The 24,852-nt window shown below is 35.1% G+C and overlaps 2 protein-coding genes across 4 annotated transcripts in view; one reads left to right on the top strand and one right to left on the bottom strand.

Annotated features, from left to right (window-relative positions):
- LOC138714114 (salivary peroxidase/catechol oxidase-like) overlaps positions 1-24,852 on the bottom strand; it is a 153,668-nt gene that overhangs the window by 77,684 nt on the left and 51,132 nt on the right. The window lies entirely within an intron of this gene.
- Positions 3,703-23,312, top strand: LOC138714167 (putative defense protein). The gene is made up of 6 exons (XM_069846588.1): positions 3,703-3,850; positions 8,007-8,263; positions 12,666-12,826; positions 18,809-18,897; positions 19,241-19,307; positions 22,893-23,312. The coding sequence occupies exons 1-6, from the start codon at positions 3,825-3,827 to the stop codon at positions 22,899-22,901; spliced, it is 609 nt and encodes a 202-aa protein (XP_069702689.1). The 5' UTR covers positions 3,703-3,824; the 3' UTR covers positions 22,902-23,312.

Raw genomic sequence — 24,852 nt, forward strand, 5'->3', positions numbered from 1 at the left:
TATGCCCTTCCCCATATATACTCCACCTTTATTATAAATTATGTATGCCCTAGTTCAGATAATATTAATAGTCTATTAAACATACGAGGTCACTCAATAAGTCGCAAATTGAAAGGACAGGGACCTCTCAAATTGCAGCTTAGATTTCACGGCGCTTCTTCCGACGGCCTTCACCTGCTTTGTCATCGAACAACAGATGACGGCGTCTTGCCATCCTAACGGCAAACACCAGCCAACTCCTCCTCGCCCCGTTCCGTGATCAATTGATCAATCTCAGCCCCCCTCGCGTATGTGGTACCTAAGAGGTTACGTCCAATTTCGGCTTCCCCTTCAAAATTTTCTAGAGCTCCTTCAGGGGAGCAGCGTAACCCGGAGTGAGACTAGTGGCCAACAGGCTTGGAGCTCACATATTTAGTTTTGTACAGCCCCCAACCCCTTGCAAGGACGCGTTTTGCGTACCTTTTAAATTTTCCTCCCAATTCTCTTTCGATTTTTCGATTTTTTCGATTTTTTCGAGAGCGGCAGACTGGTCAGACGGGGGTTAGCTAGCAGCTGCCCTCGTCCAGTGCTCACTCCTCTCGCTTAGGCGCAGAGACTTGCCTTTTGTTCGGACGTGTCTACACACGGCCACCACCCCAGGAACAGGGAGCCAGCCGCGCCCCTGTCTCCTGTATTCTTTCCTACACCAGCCGAATCTTCTTCACTTCTTACGTACTTATTTTCTTCTCGTCTCGCCAGCACCTCCAACCCACACACTTCTCTCCCCTGATCACCCTTATCTCTCACCACCCTGACTTCGACTCCCCGCTTGTTCAATTAAACACAACCATCTCCTCAGAATCCCCCCCCCTCTAGTGTCGGTAAGTCGCATAGTACGCTGTATTGATCCTCCGAACGCTAGAGGTCACCATACCCCCCCCCCCCAGTGTCGGTAAGTCGCATAGTACGCTGTGTTGATCCTCCGAACGCTAGGGGCCACCATTCCTCCCCCTCTTGGAGTCGGTAAGTCGCATAGTACGCTGTGTTGATCCTCCGAACGCTAGGGGCCACCATTCCTCCCCCTCTTGGAGTCGGTAAGTCGCATAGTACGCTGTGTTGATCCTCCGAACGCTAGGGGCCACCATTCCTCCCCCTCTTGGAGTCGGTAAGTCGCATAGTACGCTGTGTTGATCCTCCGAACGCTAGGGGCCACCATTCCTCCCCCTCTTGGAGTCGGTAAGTCGCATAGTACGCTGTGTTGATCCTCCGAACGCTAGGGGCCACCATTCCTCCCCCTCTTGGAGTCGGTAAGTCGCATAGTACGCTGTGTTGATCCTCCGAACGCTAGGGGCCACCATTCCTCCCCCTCTTGGAGTCGGTAAGTCGCATAGTACGCTGTGTTGATCCTCCGAATCCAAAGGGGTGTGTTCTCGAACGTCGATAAGTCGCACAGTACGCTGTGTTTGATCCTTCGACCTAGAGAATCAACCATCATCCCGATTCCATCTCTCTCGTTATCCTGCCCACCCCACAACACACATGAAAGCAAGCCGATTTTCCCCAGGCACTCCCGTTACCCCTACCTCCCTCTCATTCAAGTCGTACTTTACTATCACCCCTCATAACTCGAAGCCTCAGGACGAATTTCTAAACTATCAATTTCTATCACGACTCTCCCGTTACCCCTACCACAGGACTAGGAGGGAACCACAGTTATACTTTCTTTGTTAGCTATTTCTGTAATAAACAAATGTTACTTTGAAACAGTCTTTCCTTTAAACTTCACCACAGTTCCTTATTATCACCCCACCCACAAGCGACAGCCATCTTGTCACGTCACTCCCGTTTCCCCTCCCCACCTCGACAACACGTCGGAGAGCGAAACGACCAGGAGTCCGGCGTACGACAATTAAGTTCGTTGTAACTTAGATTTTAGGCTATGTGGCATTCAAAATACTTTATTTAAAGGGGCCTGAATTAAACAAATCGAATTATCTCGCTTATTATTGCTTTTTGTGAAAAATGTTACATAACAAGAGTTTCTTTTAAAATGATTTCCGATAAGTTTTATTCTATGCAAAAGTTTTATAGGACTGGTATTTAAGGATATACAAGACTTTTAAAATAACAATACAATACATTTTCACCGCCACCTCAGATTATAGCGCTGTTGTTCCTGCAATAACTCCTATGTGCAAAATATAAAATATTTGAGTAGCAAGAAAAAAAAACATTTAGGCTATTCATTCCATGGCAATGGTACATAGGAGATCGTGAATTCTTACATTTTCGAAAGAAAGAAAGAAAGAAAGAAAGAAAGAAAGAAAGAAAGAAAGAAAGAAAGAAAGAAAGAAAGAAAGAAAGAAAGAAAGAAAGAAAGAAAGAAAGAAAGAAAGAAATATAATTACATAATCACTATTTAAGTTATTTGAAGGGTTCAGAACCATAGTGGGCCAAGCGCCATTTACTGAAGACGTAAACAGCAAGGGTTAAAATTAAGTTATTACCATAATTCAATGGAAACATATAGCAAGTAATATAAAGTTTACACATTAAAACTAAATATGTCAATCTTCATTAAACTGTGGTTGCATGTAACAACAAATAAGAAACATGTTAAAGGAATCGTCATTGCACCAAATGAGTGGTCTCTGGACCAAAATGATCGCATTTTAATTATTTAAATACAATTTCAATTAAGTGACATATTAAACGATTTATCCTTCTAACAAACACGAATGTTCCCTGGATCAAACGTCCTATTTTAATTATGTAATTACTTTATATTTATTTCTGACGGGTGCAGCGGAGCGCACGGGTACGGCTAGTTATAAATAAGTGTATTATACCTAATGTTTTTCCTCTAATTCTGAAACAATTCTGCATTATTGTATTGACATTTGGCATTAATACAATAACTGCAATATTATTTTCTAGCATCTATTTTAAACTGTCTTTCTCAGGTTCAAACTGATAAGGCTTGATGTCACGCTAAGCCATAATTTTACTAGGTCTCGCATTCCACGACAACAATCACATGTATCACAGTAATTAATAAATAATCAATAATAGGCAGGCTCAACGACGTCATCACCGCTGCGGTTTCTTTCTGTAATTCATATCACCATTAGAATATGATTGATTCAATTTCTATTTTTGTGTTGTGTTCTCCTTTAACGAGAAGGCTCCACCTTGTTAAATTTAAATGAGGTATAGAGAAAGAAATATTTAATTTTACATAGTCTAATTCTAAAATACTTAACTGTGGTGATTAATTTCCAAATAAATCCAAATCTATGTAGCTAATATCATATTAATATTCATTACATTTCAATTTCAAACAACTCATTGACGTCATATTGATGTGTGAATCGTTTCGACTATCAATTACATTGTTGTCTCGAGACTAGGCCTCCTGGAATGAGGAAGCGATTATGAAGTAGTTAACGAGAAGGCTCTGCCTTGTTAAATTTAAATGAAGGAGTGAGTATAAAGACAGAAATTAAAATAAATATCAAACTTTTATTTCAAATCCCAAACACCTTTATAATACCAACTATGCCCACAATAACAGTCACGAAAGCACAATCTTTTTGACTCAATTATAGGGATTGGATTAATCCCATGTCACTTTTTTTTTTGTTTCATGTGAAACATAGTGACAGAATATTTCTCCATGCGGCCAGTTATCGCTATTCCGTATTGCTTGTGTAACAGAGCGTGAGTCAGTTCTCAGCACGTTATCAGACGCTGAGGTGTGCATGTAGAAAAAGTTAGGGCCTATATATTAACCTACAACACCTGTAACGACAGTCATTTCTCTACGTAACAAGACCATTGCTACCATGGCTATGTACTTAGTGTTTTTCAGGTGCGTATTATTATTATTATTATTATTATTATTATTATCATTATTATTATTATTATTATTATTATTATTATTATTATTATTCTTTATGTAACATTCCTGTACTGCTGTTATTATATTTGCTATGTGCTCTTATACAGGTTGAGTGGAAGAGAAGGCCTTATAGCCTTAACTATGCCAGTATAAATAAATAAATAAATAAATAAATAAATAAATAAATAAATAAATAAATAAATAAATAAATAAATCAATAAATACATACATATGTATAATTAAATGAAGAGATAAAGAAATAAATACATAAGTAAATAGATGGATAATTGAATAAACAATAAATATATAGTTGAATAAATAAATAAATAAATAAATAAACAAATATTTAAATAAATAAATAAATTACAACTTACAAATGGCTTTTAAGGAACCCGCAGGTTCATTGCCGCCTCACATAAGCCCGCCATCGGTCCCTATCCTGAGCAAGATTAATCCAGTCTCTACCATCATATCCCACCTTCCTCAAAACATTTTAATATTATCCTCCCATCTACGCCTCGGCCTCTCCAAAGATCTTTTCCCCTCCTGCCTCCCAACTAACACTCTATATGAATTTCTGCATTCGCCCATACGTGCTACATGCCCTGCCCATCTCAAACGTCTGGATTTAATGTTCCTAATTATGTCAGGTGAAGAATACAATGCGTGCAGTTCTGCGTTGTGTAACTTCATTCTCCTATAACGTCAGCCCTCTTAGCTCCAAACATGTTCCTAAGTACTGTATTCTCGAACACTCTTAACCTCTGATCCTCTCTCAAAGTGAGAGTCTAAATAAATAAATAAATAAATAAATAAATAAATAAATAAATAAATAAATAAATAAATAAATAAATAAAATAAATAAATAAATCAGTAAATAATAAATAAATAAGTAAATATGTGAATCAGTAAATAAATAAGTAAATAAGTAAATATATAAATAAATAAATAATTAATTAAAAAATAAATAAGTAAATAAATAAATAAATCAGTAAATAAGTAAAAAAATAAATAAGTAAGTAAGTAAATCAGTAAATAAATAAATGAATAAATAAATAAATAAGTAAATAAGTGTATCATCTATACTAATAATAAATCTGTAGCCGAAATTTTTCTGGAAATTTTCGATTTTACAAAAATAATTGGTCCTAACATATATAATTAACCACCCTGAAACCGAAAATCGCTTTTTTGAAATTTTTGTTTGTATGTCTGTCTGCAGGCTATGTTTGTTACCTTTTCACGCGATAATGGCTGAACGGATTTCGATGAAAATTGGAATATAAATTAAGTTCGTTGTAACTTAGATTTTAGGCTATGTGGCATTCAAAATACATTATTTAAAAGGGGGGTTATAAGGGGGCCTGAATTAAATAAATCGAAATATCTCACTTATTATTGATTTTTGTGAAAAATGTTACATAACAAAAGTTTCTTTAAAAATAATTTGCGATAAGTTTTATTCCATGAAAAATTGTGATAGGACTGATATATAATGAGATAAATGAGTTTTAAAATTAAAATAACTGCCATCTAAGGCCGTGTAATGAATTTAAAAACAAATGACTTCGTCTATAATGGGCCTTGGACAGCAACAATCGAAAGCTATGAAAGATAGCCTACAGAGGATGTTTCTGTGTTTGTATGAAGTAATATCGGAAGCTAAATTAACCGATTTGTATAATTAATTATTATTTCACCATTGGAAAGTGTAGTTTCTCTAGATGGACATAATGGTATAATGTTATTACAGTAACTTCTGATATAATACAATATAATATAATATAATATAATATAATATAATATAATATAATATAATATAATATAATATAATATAATATAATATAATATAATATAATATAATATAATATAATATAATATAATATAATACAATATGTGATATTATATAATATAATTTAAGTTATTTGGAGGATTCACAACCTTAGTGGACCAAGCGCCATTTACTGAATACGTAGAAAACAAGGGTTAAAATTAAGTTATTACCATAATTCAATGGAAACCTTAGGCCTAACAAGTAAAATAAAATATACACATTAAATCTAAATGATGTCAATCTTCATTAAACTATGGTTGCATGTAATAAAAATTAAGAAACAGGTTAAAGGAATTGTCATTGCACCAAATGAGTGTCTCTGGACCAAAATGATCGCATTTTAATTATTTGGATGCAATTTAAATTAAGTAACATATTAAACGACTAGCCGTAGCCGTGCGCTCCGCTGCACCTGTTAGAAATAAATATAAAGTAATTACATAATTAAAATATGACGTTTTATCCAGGGAACAACTTTTACAACAGCGCAAGATAATCTGCTTCGCTCATTACCCAATTTTTTTTTGCATTGCCTTTATTGCATATATATTTTATGTATTTTAACACGATTCAATTGAGCATAGTTCAAATTTGAATTATAAAATAATGGATTGCTAAGCTAACGTACTATTACTGCATTCTAAATCAATACGCTCTCGTTGTTCTTTAATTCTCTGAGATTAAAATGAGTGTGTACATAAATATTATTTTAAGAAATGAAGAAAACGAATGTACAAAATAGCCTATTAAATTTTCTGTGCATAAGAAGCTATTTTAATCTTACCTGTCCTCGATTTACTCAGACGTTACTGTAATAACATTATAGCATCATGTCCATCTATAGAAACTACACTTTCCAATGGTGAAATAATAATTAATTATACAAATCGGTTAATTTAGCTTGTGATATAACTTCATGCAAACACAGAAACATTCTCTGTAGGCTATCTTTCATAGCTTTCGATTGTTGCTGTCCAAGGCCCCTTATATACGAAGTCATTTGTTTTTTAATTCATTACACGGCATTAGATGGCAGTTATTTTAATTTTAAAACTCATTTATCTCATTAAATATCAGTCCTATCAAAATTTTTCATGGAATAAAAATTATCGCAAATTATTGTTAAAGAAACTTTTGTTACATAACATTTTTCACAAACATCAATAATAAGCGAGATATGTCAATTTATTTAATTCTGGCCCCCTTATAACCCCCCTTTTAAATAATGTATTTTGAATGTCATATAGCCTAAAATCTAAGTTACAACGAATTTAATTTATATTCCAATTTTCATCGAAATCCGTTCAGCCATTATCGCGTGAAAAGGTAACAAACATACAGACAGACAGACATACAAACAAAAATTTCAAAAAAGCGATTTTCGGTTTCAGGGTGGTTAATTATGTATGTTAGGACCAATTATTTTTGTAAAATCGAAAATTACCAGAAAAATTTCGGCTACAGATTTATTATTAGTATAGATTTATCCTTCTATCGAACACGAAAGTTCCCTGGATCAAATGTCCTATTTTAATTATGTAATTACTTTATATTTATTTCTAACGGGTGCAGCGGAGCGCACGGGTACGGGTAGTTAAATAAATAAATGAATGAATAAAAAAAATAAGTAAATAATAAATCAGTAAATAAATAAATAATTAAAGAAGTATATCATTAAATACATAAATGAATAAATAATTAAATAAATACATAAGTAAATGGGTAAATAAATAAAAGAATAAATAAATAAATGAATAAATAAAAATTTTAATATGAATAATAATTGTTGCTCTATAATGTTAATTGCGGATAAGGTTACCATATTTAAAAATTCGGGGACATATAACAATTCTATCACACCTGTGGAGTAACGGTCAGCGCGTCTGGCCGCGAAACCAGGTGGGCCGGGTTCGAATCCCGATGGGGGCAAGTTACCTTGTTGAGGTTTTTTCCGGGATTTTCCCTCAACCGAACACGAGCAAATGCTGGGTTACTTTTGGTGCTGGACCCCGGACTCATTTCACCGGCATTATCACCTTCGTCTCATTCAGACGCTAAACAACCTGAGATTTCGATACAGCGTCGTAAAACAACAAAATAAAATAAAAAAAAAACAATTCTATTAAATTCTGACACACACCTACAGACCTACTATAAGTCTGATAAGGACGAGAAAAGGGCGCCTTGTTCTTCTTGTATTACTCTTCATCTATGCACCTGTCGACAGGTGATCGCATCTATATGTAGTTCTGCGTAATGCTACAGAGCGCCTTTCGGTTTTCTTTGCTGCAGCATGACCCTAGTGTGCCTAGCTTCCGGTGCCCCTCCCCCCACGCCTGACGACTGTGGTCCAGCACCACAAACCACTCATCTGAATAAGTCAACATGGCTGAAAGTTCATCTGAGGCACACTTATCCGGTGTGCATAGATATGTACCCCAGACATACCAAGGTTAATGGGACAGGCTGTACACCCGCCCAGAATTCAACCCCGCCCTACATCATCAACACAACCGCAGTTCACGTCCCTCAGGGCGGAAAAGTAGGAGGTAAGGAGCTTCAACTGTAGGCCCAAAGGCCGGTAATATTAAGAAACAAATGTGGTGACATCTGCCCTGATGATAGAACATTTATTTATTTATTTAGTTATTTATTTACTTATTTATTCTGGTGTAGTTCAGGCCATCAGGCCTTCTCTTCCACAACACCAGGAATACAAATACAATAATAGAAATAAACAGAAAAAAATATACTATATACAAAGTAAAGCTACACAAGAAATAAAGAGAGAGAGAAAAAAATACTATAAACAAAGTAAAGCCACACAAAAATATACACAGGTTGCAGTCATACAAACTTCAAATCAGTGACTAAGTATCATAGTTAATTGTATCCTAACGAATTAACTAACATAAGCAAGAAACTTGCAATTTGAATCCAAATTAAAAAAAGAAAAAGAAAAAAAAACACAAATCAATACTTCTAGCATTACCTAAAAAACATTAACTAAGACAAAATTTTCCAATTTAATTTTGAATTGTGATAAAGTCCGGCAGTCCCTGACGTCATTAGGTAACGAATTCCAGAGCCGAGGTATTTCTACAGTATAGGAGGATGAGTATAAAGACGTTCTATGATGAGGGATAGAAAGAAGTGCTTGATGTTGGTTTCGAAGAGTTGTAAGAAATTGAAAGCGCTGTAAGAGATAATTCGGAGTAGAAGTATGCATGATTCTAAACAGAAGAGACAGTGAATGTATTGTTCTTCGTTCCTTCAGACGCACCCATGAAAGTAACTGGAGGGAAGGTGTTATATGGTCAAATTTACGAGTACTGCAGATGAATCGTATGCACACATTATGAACACGTTGTAGTCTCTCAGCTAAGAGTGAACTTACATTAGTTAGTAAGGAATCGCAATAATCAAAATGGGGCATTACAAGCGCCTGAATAAGATTCTTTTTTAGACTAAGTGGTAGAAATTCTTTCATATGGAACAAGGAGTGAAGTTGAGAAAATATTTTTTTGCAAATGTGTGATACTTGAGTGTTCCAATTTAGATCGCTATCCATAAAAATGCCAAGATTTATAACTGTTTCACTGTATTTAACAATAATCCCATTCAATATTATATGTGGTATAGTACTACTATCAAGAGTGCTTCGTAGACGATTATGTCCCATTACGATTGCTTGCTATTTCTCTGGATTTAACCTTAATCCAAATTTGTGTGCCCACAGTTAAATCGAATTCACGTCTTCGTTTATTTTGTTTACTGCGTCACTAGTCTCGTCAGGTTGGAAATGCAAATCAATTTTAAAGTCGTCAGTCCAGAAACGATGGAAATGTCAAGTTAAACGACTCGATGGAGTAGGGGAGTCGGGGTAATTAGAGTATAGTGAGGTAATTTGGGTATGTTACAATGTAGTGAATAAAACTTATCTAATCTTCAAACACATGCAAAATTAATATACAGGGTGATTCATGAGAATTTACCGTCGCTTACGAAGCTTATTTCCGAAGACATTCTGAGCAAAAAAAATGTTGTATAAACATTTAAACTTATCCTAACGTCAATATTTTCAAAGTTACACTGATTTGAAGTTGTTAGTAAAATACCTTTTTTTTCTTCAGTTAAAGGAAAAAAAAAATAGAGAATGAACTTTTCATAAGTGTCATTTCTTTAATTGGCTACTATTCTGAAGCTAAAATTGTGTTGATAATTACTTGTACAAATTTTGTTTTTCGATTTTTAACTAAAAAGTCATCATTCTTAGGCACTTATCACAAAAATTGTTAGAAATCACACGACTTTAGGAACTTAATTCTTTACAGTTTAATTATGCATCCTAATGTACAGTCTTAAAGAATTTACAAGAGTAGCGTGATTTGTAACAATTGTTATGATTAGACTTCGTGCAATTGCCACGAGAATCGCAAGGTTTACTGCGCACGCGGTATAGACTGTATGAGAAGGGGGCGTGCAACGGATGGAGTATGCCTCTGATGTAAACACTGAGCAGAATACTGCGGTTACAATAAAACCTGTACCCCGCATTCAAGAAATATAATGAATGATCATTGACCTAGGAAACGTCTAAACATGTAAATACACAATTATTTTGTAGTGAGATATAGTAACTCTTAAAATTTAATGTAAGATACATAATCCTTGAATATGTAGGCCTACATTACAGTAAAGAGTTATGTACATTTTGAGCGACTGCAAAGTAACCTCCTCCGATGGTCACTTAAACAGTTTTTATTTTGGGAAAATGTACGTTCGACATCACACGATGTAACACGTACATATTTGAAGAACGGGAAGTCACTACTTTTTAGTACACCAACTTCAGATGTCTTGTCGTGACCTGATGGTACATCATTTATAATACGAAGTTGTGCATAGGCAGAATTTTTAGCAATAATGTTTCTCAACTTACATTTCACTTTTTCTGAAATTAGTGAATTGTTATTTTGGATAACGATTTGTGATACTTTATCCATTATATTAAGGGCTTCTGAGAGTTGTAGTTTAGACGATTCTAACAGGATGAAGCTTTTAAAATTAGAATCAATGAACAGAGTATCTTCCAATAGCTGTTCAGAAGACAATGATTTTACAGCTGCAACAGCGGAACTGTCTGTCCTATCCAATGCATCAATGACCTCCATTATTTTGACGTAATGTTATTATTACCAGCATCCAACCACGTTTCCCAACGGGTCAAGACTGGCTGCAGGGGTAAGGGTATTCCAGGGGCAATTATTTGGAACAGCAACACTCTCATTGTAGTATGTTTGATTGAATTCTTGTCTGCACTGAACAAATGTTAAGCTTTGACTATTCCAACCACAGTAATGCAAAAACAAGTGCTTACTTAGGCATACATTAGCTGTAGCTGCTCTATCTATTTGGACCGGTCACATCTCTTAACATGAACTGCTTATACTACGAGACCGGGCGGTCGCTCACCTCTTCTATACTACTGTACATCGGCAACCTGATTGCATGCTGCGTGTGGCAATTCAACGAAGTCTAGTTATGATAAATGCGTAAGAAAATGTAATTTTGTAGTTAAAAATCGAAAAAAAAAAAAATCTGTACAAAGCAACTATGGAATTCACAACACATTTCTAGCTTCAGAATACTAGCTAATTAAAGAAATGATACTCCTGAATAGTTCATTACTTATCTGTAATATTCTATTATCCTTAGAACTAAAGAATAGTGATATTTTATAAACAACTTCAAATTAGTGTAACTCTGAAAATACTGAGATTAGGACAAATGTTTATATGACATTTTTTGCTCAGAATGTCTTCGGAAATAAGCTCCGTAAGGGATGGTAAATCATCGTGAATCACCCTGTATATTGCCCATTTCACAATTGTCTATCATGGAGTGTTAAAAATTTATGTTGATCGCACTGATACTCTCTGGCAGTGGCGGTTAGTGCCTAAAATGACAACTATTTTTATGATATTACATAATTTTACAACAATTTAAATAATATCTATTTCTGAAAAATTAAGAAAATACTATAATTCTTTCTCTTCTTCTTCTTCTTCTTCTTCTTCTTTTTCCTCCTAACATTTATTAAGCCTGGTGGCGTGCTAGGTCTCACACCACCATTTCATCGGACGGCCCAAAAATCTTGTTCCTAAATGGCGGTAATTTAATGCTTGGCATGGTATCCTTGTTTTAGGCATCCTGAGTATACGAGATTTCCATTTCTGTCTATAATTTTTAAAAAGGAACACTAGGCTAAACTACTCTATTGTGTTTTCTCGTTACCGAAGACAAAACAAATTAGGCCTAAAGGTTTATTTTTTGGAAAAACAACCATATTCTAAAAACATAAATTTTCAGAAGAAACAACAAACTATCTGGCATGGGTGTTGTTGACATTTCAAGTATGAAATTCATCATGTGCATTTCTTAAGGCGTTGTAGAAACTTGGGAAATTTTGCTTCCTTTTCGAGATAAACATTGTTTTATATGAAACATTTCATAGAGTTTTTTGTGAAAGCCATTGATTTAATTCCCAATATGCTCAGTCAATTTAAAAGAGCAGTGTATTATGATAAATTATTGAAAGAATTTCAGTTTTGTGCTTTAAATGTGCAGAAATTTGCGTGACAATGCCAGTGGACGTATACCCACCATTGATTCCGCCTGCAATATTACGAGATACCTCACTCATTTCCCGATTGTTATTTGGACTGCCTAAACAAAAATCAAGGGATTTAAGTCAGACATTCTCTACATAATATATACACTCTGTTACATTCGTGAAGATTTTCCTCGTATATTTTGTATACACAGTAGTAATACGTAACGTAACAATATATAAAAATTAGGCTCAAGTAATGACGATGAAATCAATGACAAATTATTAAGTTATGTTGCAATACACCAAAAATTTTCAAATGTGTTGTTGGCTTGCAGTTTCAGTGTCTGGTTTACGAAACGCAAGCTTCCTAGGGCTGTACATAGAGGCGAGACACGCAGGCGTTGGTCCAGAAAACTACACTGCGCTTGGCCAATTCAACACTTCACACGATGGTCCAGGAGAAGTGGTGACTTTAACATGTCCAGGCGGTCTAAATGTGAGTATTGGAGCAATCTTTGCTATATTATGTGCTCTCACGTCGTTTGTCATTTGTTATTTAACATCTCGACTGCCGTAGTTGGTTACCATGACTACAACTGCATGCTAACTTACAGACTTCAAAACCGACTTGCATTTAACAGAATGAAAGAATTTTGTACACATTTATTCATTTGAAAATCGAACATTGGTTTTACTGACCAGGAATTATCTTTCAGTGCCAAGTAATTACTTATCAGTAGCATTCGTTGAATTGCCACACGCAGCATGTAATCAGGTTGCCGATGTAGGGTAGTCTAGAAGAGGTGAGCGACCGCCCGGTCTGGTAGTATAAGCAGTTCATGTTAAGACTTGTGACCGGTTCAAATAGATAGAGCACCTACAGCTGATGTATACCTATGTAAGCACTTGTTTTTGCATTACTGTGGTTGGAATAGACAAAGCTTAACATTTGTTCATTTGTTCAATCAAACATGCCACAATGAGAGTGTTGCTGTTCCAAATAATATTTTCTCCTGGAATACCCTTACCTCCGCAGCCAGTCTTGACCCGTCGGAAAACGTGCTTGGATGCTGTTAATTATTATGCAGAATATTACGGCAAAATTATGGAGGTAATTGATGCATTGAATAGCACAGACAGTTCCGCTGTTGCAGCTGTAAAATCATTGCCTTCTGAACAGCTATTGGAAGATATTCTGTTCATTGATTCTAATTTTAAAATCGTGTCCAAAACCATCATCCTATTAGAATCGTCTAAACTACAACTCTCAGAAGCCCTTAATATAGTGTATAAAGTATCACAAACCGTTATCCAAAATAACAATTAACTAATTTCATAAAAAGAGAAATGTATGTTGAGAAATATTATTGCTAAAAATTCTGGCTATTTACAGCTTTGTATTATAAATGATGTACCATCAGGTCACGACAAGACGTCTGAAATTGGTGTACTAAAAAGTAGTGACTTTCCGTTCTTCAAATATGCACGTATTACATCGTGTGATGTTGAACGCACAGTTTCCCTGGAAAAGGATGAGACGATTGAATATTCCTAAGTCTCAGATGTAAGACAATGCGCATGATCGGAGACCAGAGCACCGATACACAAGATAACGAATATTGAGTTACTTAAATTCAGGCTATTTGGTTTGTTACTAGCATCGTTCCGAAATTCACTTCAAAAACTGCAAAAAATATGATAATATTACGTAAATAAAGAATAAATATATACATAAATCGTGTAGTTAAATCGACAATGGACCTTCATGACTAGATCGACACTCCTCACAGAAAGGAACGCTTTCATGTCGTTTCAATAGCTCAGACGGTAAGACTTCTGCGTGTTGTGTAGAAGAGTGCGAGTTCGATTCTTAGTCTACACAACGATTTTTTTTGTCTAAATAACGTTGAAATAGCTAAGTAACGTTGAAATAGAGATTTACAAAGTCCTGAGATTAAGTGTTAATGATCGCAAATAATACAAAATTATAAGTTATAATATTATAAACGTTAATCTAAAGAATGCACTTATACACACATATACAAGGTAAATGCATATATATTAAAAACTAACAATTAAAATGAAATTAAAAATATATGTAATAATAGACAAACTTTTACAAAGGTTTAGAGTTCTTAGGCTAAGTCATTTGTTGAGTAATTATTACAATATTTTATTAATAGCTTTCCCATATGTGTAAGAAATGCACTTGCACAAAACAATTTTTGTTAAAAGTATGGCTTTGGATTATTTCATTCTCACCCCTTCAGTTAATTTTAACTATTTTATCTACGTGTTTGCAATAGTGTTTAATTTAATGTGCATTCAATTTTATTCATGTTATGATTGAATGAAAAAGCACTGTTGCAGTTATTGACTAATTACATATATTAATACTAATTTTTAAATGCATCTGTTAAGTAACCTATTGCAGTATCTTTTGCAAAATCTTGAATGTTTAAGTTGTTAATAATATTTCTGTACTATATACTATAATACGTTAAAAGAATTTGCAATGTATTTGGGATCCTCTACTTTATAATCATTGGTTTTAATGAAAAAAATATTTTATTTCTTAGGATATCTACAAGTTTAAATTTAATAATATTCCGAATAGGTTTAATTGTATTATCTGAATTTTGTACTTTTCTATTCAAATATATTCTATTTCCCTGTTTCATAATTTTTGATAAATTACACTGTACATTTTGCAGTATTTAAGAACATGAGGATCATTACATTGCAACACATTACATATAGATTCTTCTTTTTAATACATGAGATAAGTCCCTGCGTTATCTACATGTTTTTACTTTTGAATTTTTTCACAACACTGAGTGGAGAACATCCACTGAAGTGATTATGAAATTAAGTGAAAAATTCAATACATTTACTCTTAATATCAGTAGTACCCGTATCATATATGTTTTTCCAAGATTAATTTTGTAGACATAAATGTAAATAATCACCAGTTACAGCATTTACGATCCTTTCTTAGTTTTTAAATTAATATTTTGAAATTGTTCAGTGGCATTGGAAACACTTAGGATTTGTTTATCATGTTCAGACAATCCATTGATTATAGGTTCTGTCGAATAGGAATTCAGTCTAATTTTGTGTACAAAACATTTATCAATGGCTGTGCTACTTCAGCTTCTTTGCTGTGGGAAAATGACTCTGCGACCAAGGTTTCCAGTTACAGGGAGTGAATTTAATTTACTTTTATGGAAAAGTTCCGAGAGATAATCTATGTTTATGTCACTACAGATCACAAATTCCATATGAGATTTCTAAAGTCTTTTCTTTACAAATTCAATATTGGCTACAAATATTAATAAATAGTGTAAGAAATATGAATGATTGTAGTTAGAAGTCTGATTTACATTATAAAAAGCAAGAAGTTACATTCCTCCGCAAGATTAGAACTTTCGATGATGGTTCTGTCGTCCAACGCACAACCACGGACCTATTCAATGCTTATGTTAATAACATACAATTTAGCTGTAGCAATGTGGTGTCATAACTTGGGGTTTGTTTATTTAATGTAATTAGATTTAATTTGATTAGTTTCGCAACAATTGGACTTCCTGTTATATCCTGTTATTTAGATATTTAATTTAGGGTTGATTTATTAACTCTTACTATGCAAGATGCTAGTTATTTCAATAATTCAATATCACGTTAAATAGTCATTGTCTACACTAAAGTATTATCGTCATCCCTCATTTCTCATCGTAATGGCGAACCGACGTGACATGAGACAGCGAGTTATAGCTCTAGTTGAGGCTGGATATGGGGCTAGATCTGCTGGCCGCTTGGTCGGTGTTCCTGGAAGTACAGCAGCGAGGTGGGTTCATCGTTACCAAAATTTAGGGGAGGTCGAAAATCGCCCTATTCCTGGGCGTTCGCGGATTTCTTCATTGGAAGAGGATGCTCTCTTATTCGAGACAGTTCGACAGGACCCCTTTCTGACCGCTAACGAAATAAGAGCAGCATCTAACTTTCCCGGCTCTTCACAGACTGTGATCAGCAGGTTGAGGAACCGCGGTATTAGGAGCCGGAGGGCTGCGCAAATGGAAATATTGGGGGAAACACAAGCTGTCGACCATCTTGCCTTCGCTACCAATCGAGTGGATTTCGATTGGAGAAATGTAATTTTCTCCGACGAAACAACCATCTCGAGTGATTACGAAGGTCCTGTCCGTGTCTATCGTGAGGATGGTCTCCGACATGACCAGCGCTATGTACACCGACGTGAAAGATCGGGGCGCTTTAGCATATCGTGTTAGAGATGGATGTCTTACGATGGACCTGGCGTTATAGAACGCATCTATGGCCGGTTTAATGCGGGAACTTACGAGCACATTCTGGAAAATATATTCCTTCCCTCCGCCCGAGAACACTTTCCCGAAGGAACATTGCTGTTCCAGCAGGATAACCATCCCGTGCACTATGCTGCAAGCATTTAAAGATGGTTTCAAAGGAGACCCGAGATCGAAATCATTAATTGGCCTCCGAAGTCACCTGATTTGAATGTCATCGAAAATTTATGGGCGGAATTGCAAAAGAGAAGGATAGCCACCTATGCCCACCGACGTCCTCGAAATCGAGACGAATTGTGGGATCAAGTTGTTGACACCTGAGAAGATCTCGCCGGGGATCAGAACTTATTCCACAATCTCGTGACATCCATGCCGGATCGACTTAGAGCTGTAATAGAAGCTGATGGCATGTGGACAAGATATTAAGTTAACAGGTCTCTTTTTGTTTCTTATGACTTTTGTTTGAGGAAATATACTTTTAACTTCCAAGTAAGATTTATTTTTTTTGACGAGGTTCAGCCAACTTGTAAGACCCAGAAATTGGGCATAAATTATTCCATATTTTTCACAAATTAGACAGTCGAGGATCTCTGAACAAATTAATTACACCTCAATAAAAAAAAAAAAATTTACCCGGGATCGAACACGAGACGTTTCGGTTATACAGTGGAACCGACACGCTACTATATGAGCTACCGAGACAAGACAGTGATAGCAGCAGTCCAGAATGTAGATCCCTTAGCAGGCATTTGCCGTTCGGTACAGAGAAGCAATGATATTTTGTGACTCGAGCTATGTTGTGAAATCCTGGCCTTAAATGGCAGTCTTCTTCGTGATCCTTATTCTGATCCTTGTCCTTGTTGTGGTCCTTGTAACAATTCTTGTACTATTTGTCATGTTATGTATCCCTACGTCGATATCGAGTGAACCGCGCTGTAGAACTTTAACTTCCGACGACCAAGAATCGTCTCATTCTTTTTCAGGGTAACTGTACATTTTCCCAATATAAAAACTGTTTGAGTGACCATCGAAGGAGGTTACTTTGCAGTCGCTCAAAATGTACGTAACTCTTCACTGCAATGCACATATTCAAGGATGATGTATCTTACATTAAATTTTAAGAGTTAATATATCTCACTATAAAATAATTGTGTATTTACATGTTTAGACATTTCCTACTTCAATGATCATTCATTATAATTCTTGAATGCAGGATACAGGTTTTATTGTAACCGCAGTATACTGCTCAGTGTTTACATAAGAGGCATACTCCATCCTTTGCACGACCCCTTCTCATACAGTCTATACCGCGTGCGTAGTAAACCTTACGATTCTCGTGGCAATTCCACGAAGTCTACTTATCAGTATAAGGGTTTACTTATTTTTATTCAACTGTCTCCTTAGGCCTATCACATTCTTTGGCTTACTGTCATTTAAGTAACGAATTTGAAATAGATATAGACGTATCTTAAAAAACCACATTGCATCGATTATTATTATTATTATTATTATTAATATTATTATTATTATGATTAAAAATATTGGCCACTGATGTCCTTCGACTCTTTTTCCTTAAATACGAAAATAAATATACAGGGTGTTTCCGAGGTGGTGTTACAAACTTTCAGGGATGATGGCGAAGAGCACATGTATGAATTTGAGATAAGGAACCATGGTCCGGAAATGACTGAGTCGAAGGTTATAAGCAAAAATAGCAAATTTGTTGAAGATTTGAAAACCTACATTTAAGAAACAGTTTAGAGTTTAACACTCATTAAATGTTCTAGTAATATTTGGAGAAATCGGCTATCTAACTGAAAAAACCTTTCAGCTTTTCTTCCATCTCCATTTGCCTTTCCATAAATGAAGTATCAGCAAGTTCTCTTAATGTGAATCCTTCCGTGATAACAAGAAACTAAAAAAAAATCCAAAATGTATGTAATGCTTAACCCAATTAAACCTAACAAGGACAGATTAATTTAAATATGCTTAAGGTTCCGGTGCACTAGTTACGAGTTCGATGCCAGACGACTAGTTTTATGTACGCTGTAAACAAAGTTCTGTACCTATTCGTATGAAGTTTGCATTAGTTACAAGCATCACTATGACAACGTCATGGCATACTGTATATTAAAGAAAACATTATCTCGTTTCAGAACTCGGTCCTTTTCTACAGCCCTCAGCTGGTGAATAACGCCACACTTACTTGGATTGCGCCAAACATCTCAACCAATGTTGTGTTCTTGTAAGTATTATTTGGAGTATATTATATCCTATCTTATTTGAGTCATACATGTTCCTACATCTGCTACATATACAACTTTTTATGAAACAAATTAGGATTCTTTTTTTTTTTTCTGAAAATTTTTATCCGTATTTGAGTTGCTGGGTTCACTTTCATTCAACGGATTTGATATTTTTGAATTTAATGTTCAATTACCTAAGAAGAGATAGTCGGCGACACCAAATCAGGCGAGTATGAAGGATGGTAAAGAACTGACTTTATGCACTCTTTCCTCCTACTATACGTATCTAAGCAAATTTATGTGCCACTTTTCAATGTAAAATAAAAATTTGTTTCTTTCCAGGGCTACTGTTGCACTATCATACGACACGTTTTGGGTTGGAGTTCAATCCGATCCTGTCTCAATCGGGGTACGTTGTTAGACATTAAGAAGGACATGAACTGTTAATGTTTTGCAAAAAAGAAATGACATAATTTACTATAAGCGCATAGCATCATTTTTAAAGTAGGGACAAGTTAAGGGATGTCAGTGTTACAAGACTGATTTCCCAAAGGCTGTAAGGTAAATAAATTATTATTGATATTTCCCCATCTCTAAGCACCATCTTTATGTTATATACTGGGTGTTCATTTCAAAGTGTGTCATGACGTCACTGTTGTAAGTCAGCGATTTGAAGCGAGTTTCATCTTTTATGTCAGAGAAGTTGCCTATTAATCAAGGCATTCAGTCTGAACTTGAGGACGTGTACGGTATAACTTGAATGTCGTAGCAACAGATGGCGGTCTGTACGGTCTGTGTGCTACCATAACCTCTTTCGAACTGTGTTTTGCGATGGAAGTCGTACGCAGGGTATTTGTTATCATCGATTGCGTACGGCAACATTCCACAACACAAATCAAAATGCTCCGTATCCATGTTGACCGTCGAAGTTAATGTCAACAAATACGTAAGAAATCGTCTTAACCCTCTCCCCATATCCCGACAGTAAGAAAAAAAATTCACCTCAGTACATGTTTCCAAACAGTTCACATTCCTGCCACTACCGGCGTTACCGTACGTATCGGTAAGAACGCTTCAGAATGAACGCCGTACTTGCTAGGCAACTACTCTGGCATATAGGTAATACACCTCTGTGGAAGTGTAGGAAGATTGAATTCTCTAGGCTCATCGGCTAGCCATATGACATACAGCGAGCCATGACACATTTTGAACTGAACACCCAGTGGTATAGATTATATATAATTATTTTCCAGTCTTCGGACTTCCATTCTATGATCTAGTTATCCAAGTTCTTTCTTGTTTCATATTACAGAAGATGCAATTTTAAACGTCGTGTATAAAACAATTTATTATACAGGGTGAACCGTAAATAATGTCACTAATTTCAGGGGGTTATTGTTTGGGATATTTCAAACAAAACGTTTTATTACAATTTTGATTCCTTTCCGAGATAAAAATTGCTTTATATAAAACATTTGATAGTGTATTTTGGAAAAGCTATTTATTTAATTCCCAATATGCCCAGTCAGTTTAAAAGAGCGATGTACATTGACGTTCAAAGATATTTGACCCTACTAATCGATAGTGATCGATAATTCGTTCGTGTAAGTGTGGCTTCTTTAGTTATTACTTCAATGAATAGATGGCGAAGCTAATAGCCACTGTTGCCAACGGTACATAAATATACCCGGATTATAGAATTCAATTTTTCATCCCACTCTATTGATTGTAAAACAACACTGGGTTTTAGATGGAAATCGCTGATATTGTCAATAATGATAATAATTTATGCTTAATCTACATAATCATTTTCCCTGACACTTTTTTCACCGTCTCAAAAATAATGCCATCTATTGAGAACTGGAGGAACTCTTACAAAGTTTGTCGATGTTATGTTATGTTTTATTTAACAACGCTCGCAACTGCAGAGGTTATATCAGCGTCGCCGGATGTGCCGGAATTTTGTCCCGCAGGAGTTCTTTTACATGCCAGTAAATCTACTGACACGAGCCTGTCACATTTAAGCACACTTAAATGCCATCGACCTGGCCCGGGATCGAACCCGCAACCTTGGGCATAGAAGGCCAGCGCTATACCAACTCGCCAGCCAGGTCGATAAGTTTGTCGATTTTTTTTATATCTTTGGTTCTGACTTATCCCGTGGTAGTAAAGTTCGCTTAAACGATCATAAAATCGTAGGTGAGATATCTTTGATAATAAATTATTGAAAGAATTTTAAATTTATTTTATTCAAATCTGCTTTACAGGGAGCTGCACCTGAAAGACTAGATTTGCATAATACATACATTACTGTGTATGTTAACAGAAAACAACAATTCCAAGTCACACAGAGATTGTGTGCATTCGATGTGGGTCTCTGGCGTTTCGTCAGCCCACGCGATTGTGTGGATATAAAGGGAAAAGTTGAGACGGTGTCGAGTGGAGTTCCCGGGTAGCTCAGTTGGCAGAGCGCTGGTACGTTTAACTAGAGATCCCGGGATCGATACCCGGCCCCGGAACAATTTTTCTCTTGAAATTACTCAAATCTGCTTTACAGGGAGCTTCACCTGAAAGACTAGATTTGCAAAAAAAATTTAGTTTAATCCTTTAAATATGCAGAAATTTGATCCGAAAAAATGTAACATTGTAAAATTCCTTTGCACAACGAAGAGTTATATTTGTTCCGATCAAATTCTTGCATATTTAAATGTAAAAACTAAAATTATTTCAATCATTTAGGCCCAATTGTATAAAACTCCCTGACTAAAGATCAACTTTGATCGAAGATCGAAAAGTGAACCGAGTTCAGACACTTCTTCTATTGTATAAAACTTTTCTGCGATCAAATTACCTTGGTTCAAATGCAATCTAAGTTCACGTGAAAAGGATTTGGCAACATCGCATAAACAGGTGAAATACGTGATGCGCGGACCATGTTACACAGGTTTGTTCAGTGTTGCCAATCTAACGACTTTAACTCTTTTTCAACAACAATTTCTTTTAACTTTTATATTGCTTAAATAGGGATTTAGTGACCTTTTTAGCACCCCATAGTGACAAAATTTAATCTTTCTTTGTTGATAATGAGAAATCTAGCGACTTTATTACTACTTTTTGGCAACTTTCCGTACACTCTGTTGGACACACTGGTTTTTTGTGCAATGTAAATAATGGCGGAAAATAAGAAGATTGACTGTTCTCCAAGTTGTTATCATGTTATGGTGTTTGATACTGCTAAACATAATAAAGCTTTATAAAACGACAATTTTCGTTTAGTAATACAGTTAACTGAACATTTATGAATGTACCTATCATATCCATTAATAATTAATGGTTGTCATAAACATAATATAATTATAGGTTATGTTATTTGATACTGCTGAACACGATAGAGCCTTATAAAATATAAGAATGTTTGTGTATTAAGGCAAGAAATTGAAAGAAATATGTATAAATGTACCTAACATATCTATTAATATTAATAATAATGGATATTTTATTTGCACAATCTGTCACTCGTATATTTCAAACAGAAAAGAAATAACTGAACTTGGATCATCTAACTTAATCGGAGAAATTTCTTCAGTCAAAGTTGGCTTTAGTTTGAGACAAATTAATCTCAGATTAGACTTTATACAACACAAAATTCCAAGTTCAGCTGAAACAAGGATCAATTTAACCCCTGATCTACGATTAAATGGTTTATACAATCGGGCCTTATTAACATAATACACTGCTCTCTTAAATTAACTGAGCATATTGGGAATTAAATCAATGGCTTTCCCAAAACACGCTATGCAATTTCATATAAAACAATTTTCACCTCGAGAATAAAGCAAAAACGAGCAAAAATGCATTAACATTTATGTTTGAAATATCTCAAAGAATAATCGTCTAAAATTAATGTTATTACTTATGGTTCGTCCTCTATATTATATACATACATTTGTAAATTCAAGTACACATAAACAAACTGAATGTTTTATTTTTTCAGAACCCATAAAATTACTGATGTTTGAATAGCAGAAGAGGATATAGGCCTACATTACAACCCATCGTACTGAGCTATGTGATCATGGAAGAAATTCGACAACTACAGCATATGTTTCAAGTTATTTTATGCTGTTTACTTAGAGATAAAATTAGATTTTTTGGCTGATAATAATAGACATAGAACATGATTTGTGTCTATTACTATTATTGTATTCTGTTAGAATTTATTTTGTGCTAATTTCAATAATAATAATAATAATAATAATAATAATAATAATAATAATAATAATAATAACAATAATAATAATATCAAATTTAATAATAATAATATCAAATTTTAGTAAGTCACATTTTTACTGTCATGTATGAAATGTATTTTGTTACATTTGGTTATATTATATTTTCAGACTGTTACTCTGTATTTATTGAGGTTGCTATTTATTTAAAGAATCCTTACTGTGTATTTAAAAGTCCTGCTATTAACCATAATATCCTCTCAACCTATCCTAAAATATCACCAAATACACGTCGGTGAATTGTGGATTAAAATTATATTGAAAGCTGGCACAAAAACCTTTCTCCTTATTGATAATTGAGGCGTTCAGAGCAAAAGTGATGTAAGTCATAATTGGGTAATGAGGTTTAACGTAAAAATTCTGTAAAATACAGCTCAAAGTAGCAATTAATATGGCCTTCTTGCCATCCACTGACTACTATTAGTTTAAATAAATTGAATATTAATAGCTACTTTGAGCTATATTTTACAGAATGTTTACTTTAACACTCATTACCCATTTTTTACTTACACCACTTATGCTCTGAACGGCTCAATTTCACCCAGAACCAATACTTCCGTAAGAAACGTTTTTAACATTACCATTAAAGAATTAAAAACACAATATTCCGAGATACAGTAATATGTCACTTATTCTACAGATAAAATAGGCCTATGAGTTCCCTTTACGAACCTCATTCTTTGTAGGTCTATGCTACAAAGTCTGAGATAGCAATAACACAGGGCAACCAGAAGAAGGGCCCACTGTAAATTGCGAATATGGCATCAGAACCCGTATACTCATTAAGGTCAGTGGAGCTATATTCTTCTATAACGAGGATCTTTAGAAATAAAAGACGATCGACTTTTAACACAAACAGTAAGAAAATAAATATGTTTGTATATCTAAGCCTTACTTACAACCGTCATTTGTTTCCCTGCATAATCTCCATGGTGACAGCTATAGGACAGGTTATTCTTATCTCAGTTTTTGACATTCAAGGAGTGGTTTATCAGCATGTTGTACTAGCACAAAGCTGTGACGGGACAGTACTACAAAAGTGTACTGAAGACCTGGAACGATCATGTCAGGCGAAAAAGACCACATCTCAAAGCAACAAAGTAAATGCTGCATCACGGTAATTCATGGCGTCAAAAATCTCCGTTGTTCTCCCTACAGTCCGGACTTGGTACCATACGATTTTTTTTTCCTCTTTTCAAATTTGAAGAAACACGAAGGGCGTTATTTCAGTTTTTGCTTGTAAGGGCAATATTTTTAGGGAATATCTTTTAGGGTATACCGAGTGATGTATCCTTCCCTAATTCCTCTTAAATTAATTATTTTCCATACCGTAAAGTGGGGTAAATTGCCTATGAAAAAAACATTTCAACCACGATACCAGAGTACTGAATTTATTTTTAAAGTTCATTATTTCCTAGCCACCGGCGTAGCTCAGTCGGCTAAGGCGCTTGCCTGCCGATCCGAAGTTGCGTTCGGGCGAAGGTTTGATTCCCGCTTGGGCTGGTTACCTGGTTGGATTTTTTCCGAGGTTTTCCCCAACCATAAGGCAAATGTCATGTAATCTATGGCGAATCCTCGGCCTCATCTCGCCAAATATCATCTCGTTATCACCAAAATCAGCGATACTAAATAACCTCGTAGTTGATACAGCGTCGTTAAATAAAC

The sequence above is a fragment of the Periplaneta americana genome, chromosome 2 (genome assembly GCF_040183065.1).
Source record: "Periplaneta americana isolate PAMFEO1 chromosome 2, P.americana_PAMFEO1_priV1, whole genome shotgun sequence".
NCBI classification, from domain to species: domain Eukaryota; kingdom Metazoa; phylum Arthropoda; class Insecta; order Blattodea; family Blattidae; genus Periplaneta; species Periplaneta americana.

Excerpts from the sequence above, each read along its gene's own strand:
- LOC138714167 (XM_069846588.1), top strand. The coding sequence starts at position 3,825 with ATGGCTATGTACTTAGTGTTTTTCAG. Across the intron at positions 3,851-8,006 it reads ATGTACTTAGTGTTTTTCAG|CATGACCCTAGTGTGCCTAG; the intron begins GTGCGTATTATT and ends TCTTTGCTGCAG. Across the intron at positions 12,827-18,808 it reads CATGTCCAGGCGGTCTAAAT|AACTCGGTCCTTTTCTACAG; the intron begins GTGAGTATTGGA and ends ATCTCGTTTCAG.